Source organism: Sebastes fasciatus, chromosome 1 (genome assembly GCF_043250625.1).
Source record: "Sebastes fasciatus isolate fSebFas1 chromosome 1, fSebFas1.pri, whole genome shotgun sequence".
Lineage (NCBI taxonomy): Eukaryota > Metazoa > Chordata > Actinopteri > Perciformes > Sebastidae > Sebastes > Sebastes fasciatus.
This window is the reverse complement of record NC_133795.1, coordinates 10,231,847-10,253,426: the sequence shown is the minus strand read 5'-3', so window position 1 is coordinate 10,253,426 and position 21,580 is coordinate 10,231,847. Positions and strand designations below refer to the sequence as shown.

Genomic DNA, 21,580 nt, shown 5'->3' with positions numbered 1-21,580 from the left:
CCTCCTACGTAGTGCTACTCTCTAGGCGCTAATTGTTGGGCGGGTGGCTTCCAAGTGTTAGAAACAAATACAGACACGCTGCTAAAATAACTTTTAGTAGCCATGTTTTCCCACCTTCACATTCAACTCCTGCTTTTGCTCTGTCGGGTCTTATTGTTGCCACGATCTGCTAAACTCCTAAAGTCCTTTCACTCAGATGGTTACTTTAAATTTGACCTTTCGGGAAGTGATTTAACAGATCAAATCAGATTTTATAGGCCTTACGCTGCAGAGGCCATATGCTAAACCCCCCGTACGGAGCCTGTTCATAGCCGTAAGTGCCTAATTTAGTCCTTTAACATATGAGATTTAATTACTTGTCGCTGAAAGCAGCAGTATCATTCAATCACAAATTTGAATTAGTGGACAGGGAGTCACTTTGAATAAAATGTACCTTCTTTTGCTTTGCTTCACTACATTTTAGCAGATAACATCTTGTGCTCATCATTATATGCGCTCTAATCCTTAACTTTGCATTCAAAGGGATGGGCTGACATTGCCATCCAGGGTCATGCCGCTATAACATGGCAAAAAATCTTGTAATCAGTGATTATAAAATATACATCCCTCCATTATCTGTAAGCGCTTATCCTTTTCAGGGTCCCAGCTGACATTGGGCGAAGGCGGTGTACACCCTGGACAGGTCGCCTGACACATAGAGGCAGACAACCACTCACACTCACATTCAGACCTACGGGCAATTTAGAGTCTGATTTTAGAATATTTGCTACTAAAAACGTAGTCTCTTAACTCTTTGATCAACCCGTCAGTGTACCGTGATTTAAAATCTGGTAAATCTGTTTAAAACAACTATAAAGTAAGTGTAGGTATCACTTGAAAAGGGAGCCTTAATCATGTTGCAAATGGATAACCTTGCAAACATTTGGTATTAGCGAAATCAGCAAAACTTAATTTTACAGGTCCGCAAATTTCATTGTAATTAGGTGATAATTAGCAAGTTTAAACATGTGATTAACTTTGTAAATGGAAACAAAACAAAACGAAAATGCAACAAAACTACTTGGTTAGGTTTAGTAAAAAACATCATGGTTTGGCTTAAAATTACTTAAAGGAGCAGTGTGTAGGATCTGACGGGATCTTGCGGTGAGGTGAGGAGATTGCAACCAACTGAATCCACACCCCCCGTGTGCCAAGCGTGTTGGAGAGCTACAGTGGCCGACGCGAAAATGCAAATGGCCCTCTCTAGAGCCATTTGGAGCAGAGCCAGTGCATAGAGTGTGTGTGTGTGTATGTGTGAAGTGAGTAATGAAGCAAGGGAGAGAGAGCGGTGGCGACGGGAGTTTGGTTTGTCCATTCTGAACTACTGTAGAAACATGGTGGTGCTCACTCTAAGGTGTCAAAAACACCCTGACTCTTATTATCAGGTGATTATACACTAAAAAAAACCTACTTATTGATATTATATTCCATTTCTGCCAATAGATCCCCCTAAATGTTACACTGGTCCTTTAAAAACAAAACGAAAATGCAAGAAATGACTAAGTTTCAGGACACGAACACCGGTCCCCTGAGGGAAAGTCCGGTGACAAACATACAAACATAATCCGCTACAAAATACATTTCCTTCCAAACGTAATTACGAATGCAATTTAGTTGTATGTGAACAGAATTTTTAGGAGTCATGTACCTCTACCTATTCACAGCATCCATTTAATCAAATAATAGATTATGTCTTGGCAATGTCATTCACTTTCATCCATTTTTGATGACAGCTACAGCGGTCTTGTATGACAGCTACCTTTATCATCACACAACCACCATGTGGTTTTTCTTTGTCTCCCTATGTCAAACAGAACATGCATGTTGTTTAAGCAGTGAAACACTCAAGGGCAAAGTGAAGGGAATATTCCAGTTTCCTGGCCGACATACCTGGACCGATATGAAACGTCCTCTGTTGAATCCCCTCGGTTTCGATCCGACCTTGAAGTTGATCAACAACAATGTGATTGCCACTTCCATGTTCATGTTTGTATGCTCAGTATGACCCTTTGTGTTATGTGTGCTCTCTCTTCAGCAGCCAATCACAGCCTGTCTGTTCAGCGCAGCCTTCTTCGGCGCCCTGGGGTCGTCTTTCATTTACGGCTACAACCTCTCCGTGGTCAACGCTCCCTCTTTGGTGAGTCAAACTGTTGCAGAGCTTGCTTGCGAAGAAGCACCATTGATTTCTCTCCATATGGCACTATTAGAAAATCAATAAACATTCATTTAGACGCTGCTTCAGAGCCAAAAATGCAGACGTTCACAAGTATAGACACTGTCATCGTTAAACTAAATCCCATTAGAGAGTGTATTCATCGCTGGAGAGTTGTCTATTTGTCATTGTCAATTACTGGACTCTATGTTTGCCTACCACAGTGTATGATGTACACTATGTATGGAGAGAGTTGTCCTACTGGGTTAATGGTTTCACAGTTTCTCACAGTTTCTGAATAAACATTGAACAGAAACCAACCTCCGGGTCTGAGAAGTGAAGCCAATGCAGAAGTGCCTTAAACTTGCATTCTTTCTAATAGCCAGCAGGGGGCGACTCCTCTGGTTGCTAAAAGAGGTCTGATTGTATAGAAGTCTATGAGAAAATGAGTCTACATCTCACTTGATTTATCACCTCAGTAAACATTGTAAACATGAGTTTATGGTCTCAATCGCTAGTTTCAAGTCTTCTTCAATACAGCATGATGTTCATTTAGTAAATTATGGTCCTATTTAGAGTCAAATAGACCATAAAGCAGGGGATGCTTTAGGGCGTGGCTACCTTGTGATTGACAGGCCGCTACTAGAGATAACAGATATTTAGTAGTCGATACCAATACCAGTGAAATTCCACGATTCTCAATACCAATTACCACGGTAAAATACAAAAGTAAAACAATAAATCCCATGTACTTCGACAATCTTTCTTACCGTTGCATACTGGTTTTTGTTAGGAAGCTATAGAACAATTATCTATTTTAATGTGAAAACATCTCCTTCAAAGATCTGGATTTACTCAAATTTCTCACCAAAAACAAAATTTTACAAGGTTACATTTGAACACATCATTATAAGATTAGAATTTACCTTTGCCCAATACAATTTTTACTGAATAGAGCATGAACGCATCATAATATAAATCAATGGCACCCCCCTGTGCTGAAATCGTTAGGATGAGAGCTAGTTAACTTTAGCTGTTAGCAGCCGGTAAGCAGCACAGTCCTGCTCACTAGTCCACTATCAGATATAGTGATCAGAAATACAATCATTTGAAGTATTTTTTATCAAAATGGTATGACGTAAAAGGCAACCATCTCAGAGAATCACCAAGGGGTCTTAGACTACTCCTCCTTGATGGTTAATTCGACATACTGGAATAAAAATGTTAGTAGGATGGTCTCTAAAGCCTCTAAAGCTTTAAATAGAAAGCAAGAGATTAACTGTGAAAACATTCTTACACTGATTTTTCCTGAATATATGATACTGGGTTGTTGCTTTTTTTCTTCTTTACTATGTATTGATTCATCCTACTACGCTGTCTTTGCCACGTGCTCCCGCAGTAACTCGGACAGAGAAAAAAAAACCTTCACTGAGCGTTCCTTCACTGAAACTGTGAGAGAACAATTCGGTCACAGACCAGCGGGGTTCTTCTTTTAATGAGGTGCTGTATTTAAGAGTTGACTGAACCACACATCACAAGGCTCGCTGTGATTGGTGAATTCAGTAAGCAATCGGAGGGTGAAAAGGAGGGAGAGAGAGGAAACCTGGCAGGTCTGAACTTTGAGTTGTGTGATCTCCAGGTTCACTTCAGTAATAATGTGCTACACACGATTTACAGGGCAGAAGTGTAGAGAACCATGCACATTTTTTTCATTATTGTAATGCCCGTTATCTATTTGCCCACAGCCATCACCAGCTGTAGGTGAATGACAGAAAAAAATAGTCCCTTTTGGCCCTGGCTCCGTGGTCTTTTATCATTTCTGAAAGGGGCCAATGATGAGTTATTTTTTCTGCAAAATATACTCATACAATTTCTGTTCAGTAGCACCAGGTGCAGCAGTTTAAACACTGTACCTGAATGACCTCCCAGATATCTCTTACATTTCTCAGTGACAGCTTCACAAAGCTGATGCATTATTAACTAACTCTGAGTCTGCTGGACTTTCAGTAAAGATCTTTTTTGCACATTCTTGAGTCTTAACTTTTTGACAGGAGGCTGGGCTCTATCAGACACTGAAACAGGCTAGTTGTATTGCACTTAAAGGGCTGATTCTCACACTGCACCATCACCCTGCTATAGCTTCACTTCTAACATCTCAGTCCACTCTTCCCTCGGCCTAATCTGTCAAAAACATGAGCCTCGTTTCACAAAACCATCTTAAAGCTAAGATGATCTTAAAATTCTTCTTTCGAACCTTCTCAAGCTTAAGAGATGTTTCCCCAAAAGCAGCGTAACTGAAATGATTGTAGATTAATGAGTGCCTCCAACCTCCAATCTATGTTCATTGTTTTTTTGATTTTGATGTCAAATGTGCCAACATGTTTTTAAAATTAGAAAATAAGAAAAAGAAAATGAATTCAGCAATTGATCTGCCAGTTTCTGTCGTAGTCGTCCTCTCGCTCTTCTCGCCAGATAAATGAATCTCTTCTTTCTGAAATGTTTTCCTGATGGTATATTTACAGATTATGTAGCTTTTCTTTTCTTTTTTTTATGTAGCCACACATTCTACATACAGTATACAGCCAACGAGTTCTCATCCCAACTCGTCATATGCTTTGTCAGACCCCTCGGCGTCACTCTTTTCGGTCGCAGTAAACGTACTTAATGCTTAGGTTCAGGCAATAAAACCACTTAGTTAGGTTTAGGAAAAAACAACAAGGTTGGGCTTAAAACTACTGTGTTTGTACAGTGAAAATGACAGTGAAAGTTGTGAACAGGGGACATGAACGAACGGCTGATTGTAACGTAACACACAGGAGACGAACAGCTGTCTCCTGGATGAAAGTCTTGTGTTTGTTGGACCCATCCACCTCCCCAGGTTCCCGCCTGATATGTGTCTTTTCGCTCTGATAGCTATGTCACCACACTCCCAGCGTTCTTCCCTTGAGCGTTAAATATTGATGCGAATAGGTTTACATATAGAAAGCCTGGTGCGTCTCATACTGGCGCTAAAGGGTGCCTACGGCTGTGACAAAGCCTCACAGCCGTCCTGCTGTGCTGACAACAGGTGGGTAAAGCAGGTTCAGAAAGCAGGTTTAGGGAAAACTTAGTTAAGCCTAAAATGAGGGAAACTCAGTGTTTTCAGTTCCAGAAAGAGAGGTAACTTCAACTCTGGGTGACTCACCTGCTCACTGGTGGGTTTCTGTCTCCTCCCTCTTACAGAGCCATGCTGCTTTATTTCCTCATTCTTTCAGTCCTTATCAAAGTGCATATCGGAGATGTACTGTATGTCAGAATCTAATGTGGATATTAGTTTGTTACTCAGGACTATCTAAAGTTACCACTTTTTATGTGTCAGTCATTTCTTTCAACAGCGTTTTTTGCCCTCACATTCAAATGTTACACAGCGTCAAGTCCCTCTAAGCTCAGAATTAAATATCAAAGTTATTTTTTATAAATATAACGCTGTGATTCTGTGCACACAGACAGCTGTCACTGATGGAACATAATTCCTATAATATTAGATAATATGTTAATATTTCTGAGAAAGCAGGATCGGTTTGCAGCTGCAGAATGGATTAGAAAGGATGTGCATAGCCTGTTTCAACAGCATTTCAGTGACTGTGTTTAAATTGACCACATTTAGTTGAAGTAGCTGGAATAAAGTCACTGAATACTGCTGAGCCAAGATCCAAATAGATGTCTACCACTTATATTTTTAAAACCGACTACATTTTCAGTTGCTGGCTCCTGTCTTTTGTCCCCATCAGATTAAAGCTGAACAAAAACATTAAAATGTGTCAGATTTCACCACTTTATCATCCATTAAGGAAATGTCAGTTGGGTAAATGATGAATTAATGGACAACCCTGAATAAATCTTTACTTTGTTAACTTATTGTTCCTGCTCTGACTCAGGCTCTTTTTTCTTTTAGAGAACCACAACTGTTGCGTCTGCCTCAATCAGCAAATCAATCAGTTTACTGTCTTAAACTGACGTCAACCCAGTATCATGAATTGTAAAGGACAGAAAGCTGAAAGCTGTAGACTATTCACTGCACATTAACCTTTGCTTTCATGCTCCAAGTATAAAATGTCCTTTGTGTCGTTTATAGCTGTGATGTGCTGCATGTGCAGAACTCAGCTGCCAGGGTTCTCACCCGCACCAAGCCCTGGCAGCACATCACCCCTGACCCTCATCCACCTCCATTGGCTCCCGGTCAAGTCCCGCATCACCTATACAATCCTCCTCCTCGCCTACAAATCCCTCAATACCCTTGCTCCTCAGTACCTATCTGACCTCCTCCACCCATACACACAGTCCCGGAAGCTGAGATCCTCAGGCACGGGTCAGCTCTCCATACCCCAGATAAACCCGATAGAGCTCCGCAACGCCCCATCTCTGGACAGCTTCAAAAAACTCCTTAAAACCCAGCTCTTCAACAAGGCCCATGGCCTCTAGCTACTGTTGTGTTCCATTTTTTGTGTCTATTTATGTCTATGTTAAGCGTCCTTGGGTTTCTTGAAAGGTGCTATATAAATCCAAGTTATTATTCCAATGTATTTTGCACGGATTACAGACAGTTAAAAGAGCAAAGTTACTCTAAAGTGTAGCCAGCATTATCTTCAGCACCACGGACAGCGAGCCAATCTTAAAGTGAAGTGCAGCTGCAACTGGCAAAGGAATATTAAAAGGAGTGTTAAAAAATGCATGGGCATTAAATTCTAATATACTCTTAAGATCTTAGACATTAAAAATGTGACCAGACGGCAAACTTCCACTCATTTTAGAGTCAAAGCATCTTTCCTGGCCTCAAACAGTAAAAGCAGTCAAAGCAAACGCTTCCTATTCACATACTCCTCGTTTCAAACTTAGTTAATATTTATGTTTTTTGAGAGATCAGATATTCTGATCTGATTTACCTGGCCACATTTCTTTGCTTTAACTGGGTTTCTAATTACCCCTTTCTCACATGTGCCGTATAAAAGACTTTGTACAGGGAAAATGTTGTTGTGCCAGCAGCGGTCGAGAGGGATCAAAGGAAAGATCTTTTCTAAGAGCAATACATCCTCATATTCAAAATAATTTAATCCAAAGTGCAACTAAAACCGAAACTTAACACTAAGTAGCCTTCAAAAACATTTGCTCCAAACTGTGCTCTCATTACACGGCCTGCCCTCTCTAAGTACTGTTGCTTTGACTCAAACACACGAAAACAGGAAGCAGCAAAAAATGCACTTGAAAAAAATAAGACTTGGTTCAGAAATTATGGAAAATGCTATATTAAAACAAATCAAACAAAGAAATACAATGCAATGAAATGCAATTACGGTGTGTGGTGTTTGCGAATGATTAAGGTTAGGCATTGACCTCTAATAGTTAAGGTTAGGCATTGACCTCTAATAGTTAAGGTTAGGCATTGACCTCTAATAGTTAAGGTTAGGATAGGTCGTTGGGCAGCGAGCAGCAGCGTAACATAATTGTGATTGGCCCCGGTGCAAATTCTTTTCTTGGGCCTTCCCCGCAAATCGTGCACATACACGCACATACACGCGCACAACCACTCCAGACAATATCAAAGCAGACAATTGTTATGCCACCATGGAGAGGCTCACCATGCAACTCCCATACTGCAAACCAGCCTTAGATCAGCATCACGGACAGCAGCCAGAGCGCCAAATTTATCAACGCTAAAACTTAACAGCCTGCCCTTCTCTCAGATTTCAGTAGCTGCACATTTTCCAACATATGGTGGTATAGATTTAAATCCCTTATCCCACTGCATAATAACAATAATAAACCAGTACTCACCCATTAGAATTATTGTGCTGAGGAGTTATCTATTTGATACCTCCTCATTTCTCTACGAAAACCTAAATAAGGTGGCAGCCGGCTGGAGGGAGATCGCCAGGGAGCTGAAAGTTTCCTACTACTGTTGGATATATTGTATTCAGCATTGTATTGTATTCATTATATTGTCATTTTCAGTAAATATCACAATATTAAATGTGTGTTTATAAAGAACAAACGTAGGAAGATAAGTGGTTACATCTCCAGTCTGATCTCAAGCTCACAGCCGATAGGTAGCCTACGTAGTTTGTTTACATGACGTAACAACAGTGTATATCAGGGGTTCTCGACCTTTTGTAACTTGAAGCCCACTTCTGATTAATAAACTATTTCCAAGGACCACCTTCCCAAATAAATGACAAACTGGGCTAAAAATAATAAATATGTGTTATGCCACTGTCAGGTGTAATAACCCACACAAATATTCAGCTTATCCTCACCCATCACTTCCTGCCGTTATGAATCCAAAGTATTCAGGGTCATATTTCCTCACAACACACTGTGGAGTTTACTGGAGCAGGGTTGTCTCCAACATCAGTTTTTAGTTCCAAAAAAAACACTCCATTTTGTGTCACTGCATCCGAGAACATTATGTCTGTAAAGTGGAGACTCGTGGGTACCCATTGAATCCATTTACATTCACATATCTTGAGGTCAGAGGTCAAGGGAAGCCCTTTGAAAATGGCCATACCAGTTTTTCTTTGCCAAAATTTAGCGTAACTTTGGAGCGTTATTTTCAAGCTCTTCCTGACAAGCTAGCATGACATGGTGACCAATGGATTCCTTAGATTTTCTAGTTCCATAATACCAGTATATACTGTAAACTCCAGCTTCAAAACTGAGCCCGCTACAACCTCCAAAAGACAGAATAGCGTCCATCAGATTTTGAAGAGGTTAATCTAACCATTTGAAGTACCTTCGCGGCCCACTAGATGGCGCTCTGAGGCTCACCGGTGAGCCCCGGCCCAGTGGTTGAGAATAGCTGGTGTATATAATGGATTCAGTGTGGACACGGTGTAGGAATGGGATTTTTGGGCCATGACGGCTTCTTGACCGGTTGCAGCGTCGATATTTACGCCACTTGCAGCGAGTCTCGCGAGACTTTTTGCAGATCTCAGATCAGATTTCGCAGTTTGCGGGTTCCCTTCTAGACACAACCATGATAATATCTGCACAAAGCCCCACCCCGAGTCGTGATTGGACAGTTGATTCTTTTTCATTTTGGCATGAATGAAAAAAACAGGTCAATGCCACTCTGTGAAATACATTATGCACCTCTTCACTTTGTTTTCTGTGTTGTGATTTTAATGTGGCATGGACAATTCACATTACAGTGAAAAAAAATTAGTTCAGTTATTTCAGTCAAAAAAGTATGCAATTTTAACATGTGTTTTTCATTGGATTATGATGCACTCTGATCGCCAGAGACTTTTGGCTGAACTCATTACTGACTGAGCTTGGTGCATGTTTGCATGGAGTGACAAAGTCACATCCTGGGTAATTATTAATCTTCTCCATGTGACTTGGCTGAATGAACTGCAATGAAAAAATGAGGTGACGGGTGATAGTGGTGTTTTCAGAAGTCACATCAACGTCACATCAAGAGTAACTTTTCAGTCTAATGTTACACAAGCGAGGCACTCACAGCTGTTCTGCCTGACGTCTGCAAGGACATACCACACCTGAGAGCTATAGCACACAGCGGAAATGACCGTAACCCGTGCCACCTGTGCTTTCAGTGCTGTGCGTCAGCCTTTTACCACTATAGGTTTACAAGGATACTGTTTGAATTTTGTTTGGTGCTACGATAATTCATGATATTTTCATTTCATAACCCTGAGCTGCCACCAAATACTATATAACATGGGTCTCAAATGTGAAATGCAAGATTAAAGAAAAATGCAAGGCCATTATGTGTCGTATTCTTTAGAGCTGACAAATTCTCCCATAAAAAAGGACACTTCAGTCAAAGCTTATTGCTTGGATGAGACACCGTGTTCGATGAAGCTTGAAGCTTTACTTTAATCCATTCATTTAATGCAGTCACTCAGTTTGCTCTCTGGGGTTACATGTTACTGTTACTGTTTTTGCAGTTAAGTTTATGAAACACATCTGTGATACATCATCATGCCTTGATAAGGATTTATTATAACGTTAAACAGCATAGTGGACACATAGTGGTCACTACAGTGGACAGCTGTTTAAAAGCAGTTTTCTTGTAGGTTTTGATGGTATAGTCAAAGAGTATAGAAGCAAAGAGGAGAAACTCCGGTGCTTTTTTGACAATAGTTGTTAGAAGGTGCTGCGGTAGCGCTTTCGCCATTTTGGACTGAAAATGCCAATGAGTCCATGGATAACTTTTTTTTTTAGCTAAATCAACTTCCCGGTACCAACACTTAAATAGTCCTCATGTAAATCATTATGTCCATAAAGATGTAAACTGTTCACTAATAGCGTAATCCAGAGTTAATTTCCTCAACATAATGAACTTGCATCAGACCCATACATGTAGGTCTGAACTACCTTGCAAGCTCATATGACATATCCGGTTCCTGTTAGCTGTATGTGGCTGTAATAATGGATATATTGGCTGTAATTCATCACTTTTATTATCTTATAATACCCATGGGCTGTGTGCTGTAAAGCCTGTACCGTGGTGGATGTATTAACGTCTCTGTTCCCAAACAACCGGCTATTGGTCAGTAGTAGCACGCACAAAATGAACAGAATTGTAACGTTAGGCTATTTACTAACCTCTTATACATCCATGGTCTGTTGTCTGATTCCTTGACATGAAAACGTCTGAGCTGGATTTTTCTAATTTCCATTTATGTCCATCACTCACTTTATGCTCCCCTGGGAAGCGGCCGGACAAAAAAGTTTAATGAATAAGTAAGTAAGTAAATAGTTATAGTAGTATGCATATTTAAAATATTTTATTGTTCAACACAGGCCATTTCAGTAGAGACATTAAATATATGACAATAGAATATAAATAATATTGTTTTACTCTTCAATGGCACTTTGTAGGCGTACGTTTTACTGGCATCCGGTAGTCGCTTTCAGTCCGAAATGGCGGAGGGGTAGCTTTGATGCCGGGCGCTGATGTTGCAATTAATGGAACAAACAATTGACTTCCACTTCTTAGCAATATATTCTTTGATTGCACATCAGCAACCACAGCGGACACTATAGTGCGTCATCCCATACACTGCCACCCGCTGGCCAGCCGTTGTAAGTGCAACACAAATTTCTCAAAACAAAGATGGCCGACGGAAGAACAGAAATACTTAATTTTTGCGTTGTCATAGTGGAACTGCCTTTTAGTTACATTTGGATTGTGGGTTTTGCCTTTAAATTTGAATGAAAAATGGGAACAGTGTAATAATTTACCTTTCAAATGGATTATCAATTGGTCTCCCGTGTCTCTCTTGTATTGCAGTTCATTCAAGCTTTCTACAATAAGACGTGGATTGAGAGATATGGAGAGCCTCTTGGAGCAGAGACGGCCACCCTCTTCTGGTCCATCACAGTGTCCATATTCTCTATCGGAGGCCTTCTCGGAGCGGTGTCCGTCTCCGTAATACTCAAAGTACTGGGAAGGTGAGTTGACTCACTTGCACTTCTAATCAAGTCTCGTTCATGTAACACAGAAGTATGTAGCCGGTTAGTTCATGTGAGTCACAGTGTGTGTGTGTGCCGCTCTGGCTTGCTAATTGCTGCCGCCTGAATGCACCATTATTTTGAGTCTCAGATTCAGACCGGCCTTCAGGTCCTCTGAAAGACCTGTGTTCATCACATAATGATTAATTTGGTATATAATACTTCTGCCCTGAGGGCTATCATACATTCATCGATTTCCCTCAGATATAAAGCCACCCAAAAGATGATGAGCAGCCTCCTTTGGAGAATACACATAGATTTTTCTGCTTAGCTGTGTGTGAAGGATAGTTCACCGCAACTCCTTCTTTATCCTCTTGAAGCCATCAATGCCACTCTTAATTATTATTATTATTTTCTTTATAAAGGCTCTATTAACCTTCGCTAGGTTTTGCTCCAAAACACCTTGTTGAAATGCCTCTTCTTAAAACTTCCTTAAATAGGAAAGCATTTATGAACATTTAATATGTTGTCGGGTTTTATCATTCCACTCTTGCCATTTCACATTTTTTTTTTACTTTATTTTATCCCCCGGTGTTTTGTTTTTTATCTGCAGCGCTATGTAAATAAAGTTTTATTAATAAGATAAAATTATCTTTATGAAGAAATTACATTTGTGTCGGATCATTTGAACCTGCGCCTATATGTGATGTTTCTCTCTTTTTACAACCATATTCTCTTCTTGACACTTCTAGAAAGGGAACCTTGCTGTTGAATAACATCTTCGCTCTAATAGCTGCTGTGCTGCTGACTTTCGGCGAAAGTGCCAAATCCTTTGAGATGCTCATCATTGGCCGGTTCATAATCGGGGTGGACTCTGGTAAGTGTTGAATTTACTAGTTTTATATACTCATCACTCACCAGGCAGTGTATGGAGGTTAGTGTGGAGCAAACTACTACATGGTAGAGAGAGAGAGTAAAATGTAAATGTAATAGTGTAAGGCCTAGTCCACACGTACACAGGTACAGTTTAAAAAAAAATCTCAAGTGAAGTTCTGTCAGCGTCGGCAGGTTGGGCCACACACACACACACACACACACACACACACACACACACACACACACACACCGGTGGGAGGTCTGTGTTGCTAGCTTCGGGGCTAACCCCCTTCACTTTAATCAGCAGGGGTCAAGCAAGAAACAAGAGCTTGGATCGGGTCTTGATGAGTTGTAGCATTTGTTCACCATGAGCCTGAACCGTACACACACTGCGCTGCTGCAGTCACAGCTATAACGTTACTGATAACTTCATACTCACCGTCAGTCACACGCTCGCTCTCTCCCTCTCTCTCTCTTGACTGCACACTCGCTAATGTTACGGGCTGCTGGGATTGTAATACGCTTGCTGACGGAAGCCTGTGTTGTCTTGTCACTCCAAAAAACACACAAACTACCTAGTAAACAAACACAATGTGCGCCTCTTCCCCTCTCCCCCCCTCTACTGATATTTGATCTCCGTCATGTTGCCGGTGTTATGTCGAAGTCACCGTCCTCGGCTCAGCAGATGCTCACGGCCTGTCAGATACTAATGAGTCCGTAAGTCTGTTTATATTATGTAAATCACGTTGTCATATTATTACTAATACAAGCTGGATTTAGCGCTGTGACGTCGTTGGCACAGATCGCAGGTGTGCGCTACTTTTTATTTTGCCAGAATGTGTCATAGTGACAAATACCGGTTCAGCCGGTTGGCATAAAATCAAACCGGTGTAAGCTCATACGCTGGACTGGAGCGGACCGGCAAAAACAGAAATCGATCCAAACTTTAGCAAACACTCTGACGTTACAAGTCAAAAAACAAATTTTTCCCTGTCTCTGAAAACGGAGTTTCCAAAAATCTTCACCCTTGCCGAGTTCTACAAAATATCCATTTTCTCCATTTTCAGTGACCATTTTCAAGGCCCGAGTCAAGTACAGATGTTGGACAGCATATTGGACTGTGTTATAATCAAAAGTTGCACAATGGTACTCATTGTACTCGTTTTCCCAAGAATGCCACTTACTAAAGTTCCCAAAACTTAGATATGAAGTTGGTTTACCATCTTTACCATAAAACGGAGTTCACTTTCTACGATCTAGCAGCTTCCAAACATATGAACGCACATTGATCTATATTGCTGAGTACTGCCTTAAAGAAACAGTCAACTTAAAAAAAAGCTTCAAATGAGATCAAAACGTTTACTTCATTTAAGTGATAAGAAGCTTATGGTGTAACCCCACCCTGAGGAAAAACAAACATCTATGGGAATTGGCAGATATATCAAAGGGGTTTTACTTGACAAACTTGAATGCACTGATGATCAGTGAGCTGTCAGTGAGACTTTGATTACAGGTCGGACTCTCCCTTCTGAGAGAACGTCTCCAATCATGGAGGAAGAGCTTAACATCAGTGCTCCTCATCCCTGTGATTGTGGGTTACATCACCTGCGGACATAAATTTCCGTTGATCAAATTCTAGTTACCAAAAATTGCCAGACAGCGGCTTGACTCAAACCAGGTGATTTTGAAAGTCTGATAATCACTTACCTCCTCCTGACAAGCCTCTTATTTGGGGAAAATGAGTGCTACAGTGCTTACATCCTAAAGTAAGTCTGAGGGTCTTAATGTTAAAGGGTTCAGGAACAACATCCAGCTCAGGACCGATGTGTGTTACCTAAAGAATTATACTTATTCTCTGCAGAGCACGATCGCAATTTCTAAACCGTGGAAACTGATTTGTGCAAAAAGCTGTCTAAGGATTAAATGTTCGACCAAAACTGACCATTTCTAATTCACAAGGCCGTCTCTGTGAGTACCCGTAACATTGCTACACAATTCAAGTGAGTTCAGCTCAAATGTTGCTGGATGTTCTGTAGAAAGACGATACAGATTAAGGTACAGATTGAGAAGCAATTCAGACATACGCTTTCAAGTGTTTTAAAAGAAACATGGAGGGATACTTTCTCCTGGTATCATGTTGTATATGTTTTTCCACTCGGCGGTGAGGGAGTGGTATCGCATTCAAAAAATAGTGTTTAGGTCGGTTATGTGTCACGTTAAACATGGATCTGCCTTTTGTCCTTTTCATATTAAGATTTTAATATGTTGTTTTTTTAAACAGGTGTAGCTCTCAGCGCCCTCCCCATGTACCTGGGAGAAATTACGCCAAGACATGTCCGAGGTTCCGTCGGCCAGTTCAACTCCATCCTGATCTGCTTGGGAGTGTTCACGGGACAAGTGCTTGGGCTGCCCGAGCTGCTGGGTCAGGTCAGTGTTGTTAGAGATTGTAGACTGTAGGAACATATGGAACTATTATTTGTGATGGTACCCTACATGTATATAATATACATATGTAGATTAAGCTTTGTGCAATCTTCTCTATCCCTGGATTACAAAGTGGAGCCTGGGTGGAGCACAGGAAAAGATTTGACTTTGTATGTCATGAGAGAATTTAGTGCTTTTTCTCTTGACTTTAAAGGTGCTAAATATGATATCCAGAAGAGCATTAATATAGCAGCAAACAACTATTAGCTATGTAAAGATGTAGATGAGTAATGTCTACCTGAGCAGAGGATGAAGTCACCCTCCCTCTGTGTGTGTTGTAATCAGAGTTTCTCTCTGCTTTGTTGACATATCCGGGTCGACTGTGTGTGCTTTTAGTGCATGTGAGCGTGCCCCACTGGCCGCTCTGCACTGCTCTCGTACAGAGGTTACAGCTGATAACGCCATCCCGACTGAAGGTTACTCACTGTTAGCTCTGTGAGCACTGTTGTCGTTGTTTTCACTGTTAGCACCGTTAGCTACGAGCTGCCGGCTCAGCTGTTGCTGTTGAGATCCGTGTAGATGCAATAGAAATGCTCCCAATCTCGCATTTAGCACATTTGCTCTGGAGCCATCATCTAACAGTCGTGTATGAGCTGCATATTAATGCCGTTCTGCTTTGCCTCCAGCATTCAGCCATTGTGGATGCTGTTAGTAGGCAATTTGTATTGATTAGTCGTAGTACTAGATATGTTGTCACTTGTTCCACCCTTTCTGCCAAGAGAAAACAAACATTCAGTATAAGTAATAGGTAGGAATAAGATTAGTGATATATCTCCAGATGTTTTTTCCTCCGTTTCTATAACATAAAAGGGATTCATTTAATAATTTCAGTTGACTTAAAAATGAATAAACGTGGTGTAGGGGAACAGGTTGTTTATCCATGGTGTAGGATGTTGATGCAAAGGATCCTGCTTTTGCCACTGTAGCAGATAAAAAAAGAATTACCTTGTTGCACACTGTATCCCCACCCCAAACATTTTTCAACACATTGCAATGCTTAGTATTGCTGGGTGTGGTCAGAGGTGCATGAATTGTGTGGAGTGACATTTAAAGGAGGACTGCATTGGACCCTTGCAGTAAAGGGTAAAGGGTAAAGGGTACTTATTTTATTCAAGAGAAATGCCAAGAGTAGTTCACACATTGAAGAGCCGTAGCACATCCATTTAGGCAAATGGGTAAATCTATGTAGATTCATCTCATTTAGTCAGGAAGGAGAATGACGAGTCGAAAACCCCCAACATGAAAACAAGCTTTTGCAGAAGTTCATTGCTGGGAAGTCCGTGGCATTTTATCCTCAAACCTTGAGGTCACACGAGTCCAAATAAATAAAGTAAAAAAAAACACTCCACAAATGTATGGCGCATAATAGAAAATCAAACACAGGAAGTCTGACTTTAATACAGTTTCAGATAATAAAATGGACAGGAGAGGATTACAAAATAATTAAAACGTTCATGGCTTCATTAGATAATATGGATAAGATATACTTAGTGAAGATTAAACCAGACACGTTTAGACTACTTTTTGGTTTCCTTTAAACTGATCACTCAAATAACCAAAGTCATAATTACTAATAAAATGCATTCAGATCATACCGTTATTGGAATAAATATGATTACCTCTGACCATAAGAGAGGCCCCGGATACTGGAAATTAAATCAATTACTCTGAGAGGACAAGCTTTTCATTGAAGCCACAAAGATCTTCACTGAGGACTTTTTTCAGTGAAATGAAGGAACAGTAAACTCTCTAGTAGTTTGGGATGCTCCGAGACGTCACTGTATTCAGTACAGGTAAAGGAGGATTAACAGCAGTTAACACAGGAAACTGATCAATTGTCTAGGCTTATAGGTGATAAATATGATACAAAAACATCATATTACTAGAACTAGAACGTATCTATGAAGAAAAATCAATTCAAACTTTCCATAAAAAAGTAGAAAAATCACACCACTCATGTACCAGTACTGACCCTTTCTTCCCAACGATGCGGCCGAAATTAACATCTGAACATTTTTTCAGGTATTTAACACTTCATTTTACGGGTCCGCAAATTTCATGGTAATTAGGTGATAATTAGCAAGTAACCTATTTGAAATTTCTTCGGAATTAATGCCAAATTATCCAAAAATTTACTTCAAAATATATCGAAAATTACTTGATTATAAACATTATTTAATGATTATATTCCGCTACTTCCCAATAGCTGGTAATTTATTTAATACATTTCCAGGAAAACAGGTCAAAATTCCGGTAACGGGTAACAAGGTAAAACTGGTACAGGTTCAGGGTTAGGGTTCAGCTACAGATGACTGGAAAGCAAAGGCATGAACAACATTGACAAGGTAGCAGTTGACTGGGTAAAAGGGGCTGATATGAGTACTGCAGGGCCGATGAGGGCAAGGTCCGGTGGTGGAAAAGGTGGGTAAGGAGTTACTGCAGGGCAGAAGGGAGAGGCTGGATCTGAAATGACCTACAGTATACGTTTATATGGGAAAAGCCTTAAAAATATCCCTATTTACCCCACAGATTACATCTGATATATATATAATTACATATTATAATAAATATATTAAAGTCCTTACTGACTCCTTCAGAAGATTTTTGTCTTTTTAAGTGAACAATTTATATGTAATAATTAACCAGATAAAATCAAAAGAGCATACTTATATATAATTCATCTGAAGAGGGAGGCATGACACTTTGAAGCCTAAAAGGTTTCAATTATTCTTTAAAATCTGTCTTGCCAAAATTACACCAAAATCAAGATTATTCAAGAGCATCCACCCCAATGTGCAAATTAAAGACTTTAAATGTAAAGTTACTTTAACCAGTTTAAAAAATGACTTATTTCCCAGATTGTCTGCATTTATGGACGACGCCATAACACAGTAGCAGTATCAGAATCATCCCCCTCAGACAAACTAGACAATATCTTACAACAAATAATATTGTTTAATAGTAATAGCAAAATCATGACCTTCCAAAAACTATTCTAAGTTTATGGTCAAGTATGCACACCACTAGAATATAATAAAATTATTGCATCAATATCTAAGAGCTGGAAAAATACTACAGCTAAAAAACCAGGACAACAACTAGTGTGCCACCCATATAGTAGAGATCTGTCATCAACCTTAGATGTCTCCATACGTATAATACGAATACATATAAATTCTTACCCATTTACACAAACCAGCTTGTTTAGATTTTGTAATGATGATGGGGAATCAGTCTCGCATCTGATGTACATTTTTTTGGGATCAAGTTAAAAAGTGGATAGTGAATTATATTGAAAAGTATACAGTAGGGCTGTCAAAGTTAACGCGATAATAATTAGTTTTAACACCACTAATTTCTTTAATGCATTAATGCAACTTGCATTTTTTTATTCATCTCTACTGAATATATGATATTGGCATCATATGAAACTGAAAAACCTAAGAAATCCATCGGTACCAATCATGTCATACAAGCTTGTCGCGAAGGAGATTAAATGATGCTCCAAACTTTGGCTAAATTTTGGTGAGGAAAAACGGTCATGTACATTTTCAAAGTGGTCCCTTGACCTCTGACCTCAAGATATATGAATGAAAATGGGTTCTATGGGTACCCACGAGTCTCCCCTTTACAGACATGCCCACTTTATGATAATCACATGCAGTTTGGGGCAAGTCATAGTCAAGTCAGCACACTGACACACTGACAGCTGTTGTTGCCTGTTGGGCTGCAGTTTGCCATGTTATGATTTGAGCATATTTTTTATGCTAAATGCAGTACCTGTGAGGGTTTTCTGGACAATATGTCGTTGTTTTGTGTTGTTAATTGATTTCCAATGATAAATATATACATACATTTGCATAAAGCAAGAATATTTACCCACTCCCGTGTTTTACTTGACAAATCTCCCTTTAAGGTATAATTTGCGATTAACTATGGACAATCATGCACCTAATTGTGTTTAACTATTTTAATCGATTGACAGCCCGAGTATACAGTCAACTTAGAAACTTCAATTTTAGGAGACTTGAGTTATAGCAAATCAGAAATCAATAATAATTGAATCATTTGTAATAAAAGGTACATTTTCTGCACAAGTTAATATCAAATTTCAGATTCTTCCTTAAATCACGCTGGATGTTAGAAAGCTTAATGTCAAAACATAAATTGCAAACTGAATTTTTTTAAGGCACAGGAACACCTGAGCCTTCGGGAAGGATGGGGATAAAAAAGTGAATATATTATCAGTTAGGTATACAGTCGGATTATTTGGGGAATTGGGAGCCTGTTCCGTCCCTGTTGGCTGGCTTTTCTTCCTCCCTGTCTTCTGCTGGCACGCTGCTGCCAACGGATGCTGCTTACATCTCTGCTATAGCATCAGTTCCTTTGCATTTCTCCAGTACAGCCTGGGATGGCCGACGTGTCCGTCATCTCTAATCAGCTAGCTACAATGCCTTCCTGATTTACCCTCGGTTTCACACCAATTTGCACCTCAATTCTTATAACTCTTGCGACTGGCACGTCTGCTACGCGATCTTAACAGTCTCAGCGGTCAAGGTGTGATTAGGTTTAAATGTCAAGAGCCGATGAAGCCGATGAAGCCTCGTGGATGAGTGGCAGACTTCTTCAACTTTGCAGCTACAGTCCGGCAGATCTTTTCATTTCGGTGTCAGATTGTGCCGGAGAAGAAAGACAGACTCCTCCACTCGCACTTAATAATTCCCCATCACTTTTCAAATGAGCAGCGTGTGTCCTCCTCAGCCACTTCAGCAATATAGTCACGTTTTTTTTACCCTGCGGAGTATCTGATTAGTTCTATATGTCCCTTGTTTCAATAAGAGTGCAGCAGGAATTATCAATCACACCTTGTTTACCCTAGAGGGAACGTTATCCTCCTCAATGCCCACAGCTTTAGCAATGTTGACTCGGCCCACTGCGGAGGCATTTTCGCGACAGGGATCCAGACTTCATCTATACAATTGATTATTCATGTGCTAGATTTTCCGTTTATCTTTTAGGGATGAAAACAGACATTAGCCTAAGGCACTTAATGCTTTGAAAGCCAAATTCCGTTGTGTAATGTGAACAGAAAGCCAATAATATAAAGCCCTCCACTCCTGGCATATTCTGTTGACTTAAGCTCACTGCCTACTTTAGCCACTGTATTAAACAAAATAATGACTGAATGTATTTCCTCTAAATTGTTTTCCCAAATTCAAAGCATGCACTTATATCTTTTGGCGGATGTGTGCTGTTCTTTTAGGCTTAGGCCAAATGTATGGATTACAACAATCTGATAGAAATATCACACATAAATCAGTGGCAATAGCGGCTTCCGAGTACTGAAGTTGTAAATACGAGTAAACTGTTTGGAAGCTAATTATCCCATCAAACCGTGGACATTGGGTGCCAAACTGACAATAATAGAAATATACATAATCTAACTATGAATACTTGATATACCTTCCTAATTGTTCAAAATTAAAGTCAGTAAATGAAAGAGTTTAGAGGGCTTTTAATTGCTCTGATAAAATCAGAAACTACTGCTATATTTAACAATTACATTTTTGTGTTCTCTAATTAAAGGTAGATGATGAGGTGGTTGAAATTACCTGGCTGTTATTGTTGTAGATTTGGCTGATATAGCACACGTTACCATGACAATGTAAGGAGGAGAATGCCTTACAACTAGTAAAAGAACCATAAATAAGAAAAGAAATCAAATATTTTAGCGTTAAGCTATTTCATTCACATACCATATCAACACAATATTCAGTCAGTGTGTGTGGAAGGTACCAGATAACATTCTCAACATCAGCAAATGCCTGGTTTAGCTGGAGGTCTGTTATTAGATTGAACTTGTTGTGTTGGTGGTGTATAGTAGTAAAACCCACAGACAGATTGGAAAACTGCTTCTTTCGCTCATGGAACACAAACTGGTTTGCTAACATGTCTTCCATAAGCGTTTTGTTATAAAAATGACAGACAATAAAGTAATGCTTATAAAAAGCACTGGGTTTAAGAAGATAGAATACCTTCTGTACTTCTCAGTTGTGAATTATGTGAATGATTTGTACATTAACCACAACAACAGCTGTTTCTGCACACCTACTGAGACAAGACGGCAGGGGACTGTAGCCGGCAGCATCTGGATTTTTCTGTGTAATTTGTGGCTTTGAAATATGTTATCATATGCAAACAAACAACTAGATTGCATTGCATTGCATCCTGTTTTGTTTGGGGCTTATACTTTATACAGTAACATGTGTGCAACACAGTATTGCACATTTAAAGCTGTGGATTTCCTTTCATTGTTGACTCTTGACATTCACATTCAGTTATAAGAACATGTTCAGAGGAGAGAGAGATTGAGTGTGACTGAGTTTGAGTCACCTGCGAAACAGACACAGAACATGACAATGGATTGAGTAGAGCAGGAGAACGGACTAGCAGCTTTTCATCTTTATTTATTTTATGGATGTGCTTTCCAAGCAAAATTTTATTCGACAATCACTGTGAATTAGTCAATTATTTTTCCAGAGAGAGACACAGTGGGGGAAAACGACATGTAGGGTC

At 39.9% G+C, this 21,580-nt stretch overlaps 2 protein-coding genes across 6 annotated transcripts in view; one reads left to right on the top strand and one right to left on the bottom strand.

Annotated features, from left to right (window-relative positions):
- Positions 1 to 21,580, bottom strand: part of gnrh2 (gonadotropin-releasing hormone 2) — a 278,332-nt gene that overhangs the window by 101,684 nt on the left and 155,068 nt on the right. The gene's annotated exons all lie outside the window — the stretch shown is intronic.
- The window catches only part of slc2a9l2 (solute carrier family 2 member 9, like 2), a 144,152-nt gene that overhangs the window by 17,382 nt on the left and 105,190 nt on the right, over positions 1 to 21,580 (top strand). For 3 of the 5 annotated variants that reach the window (XR_012592145.1, XM_074621564.1, XM_074621647.1), the window contains 4 exons: positions 2,075 to 2,176; positions 11,484 to 11,644; positions 12,397 to 12,521; positions 14,802 to 14,947. Coding sequence is in view for 3 of the 5 variants with exons in the window: in XM_074621564.1 (XP_074477665.1) it covers positions 2,075 to 2,176; positions 11,484 to 11,644; positions 12,397 to 12,521; positions 14,802 to 14,947 (534 nt within the window). In the remaining 2 variants the exon portion in view is untranslated. The remainder of the gene's footprint in view (positions 1 to 2,074; positions 2,177 to 11,483; positions 11,645 to 12,396; positions 12,522 to 14,801; positions 14,948 to 21,580) is intronic. The other 2 variants (XR_012592166.1, XM_074621764.1) reach the window with 1 other exon arrangement.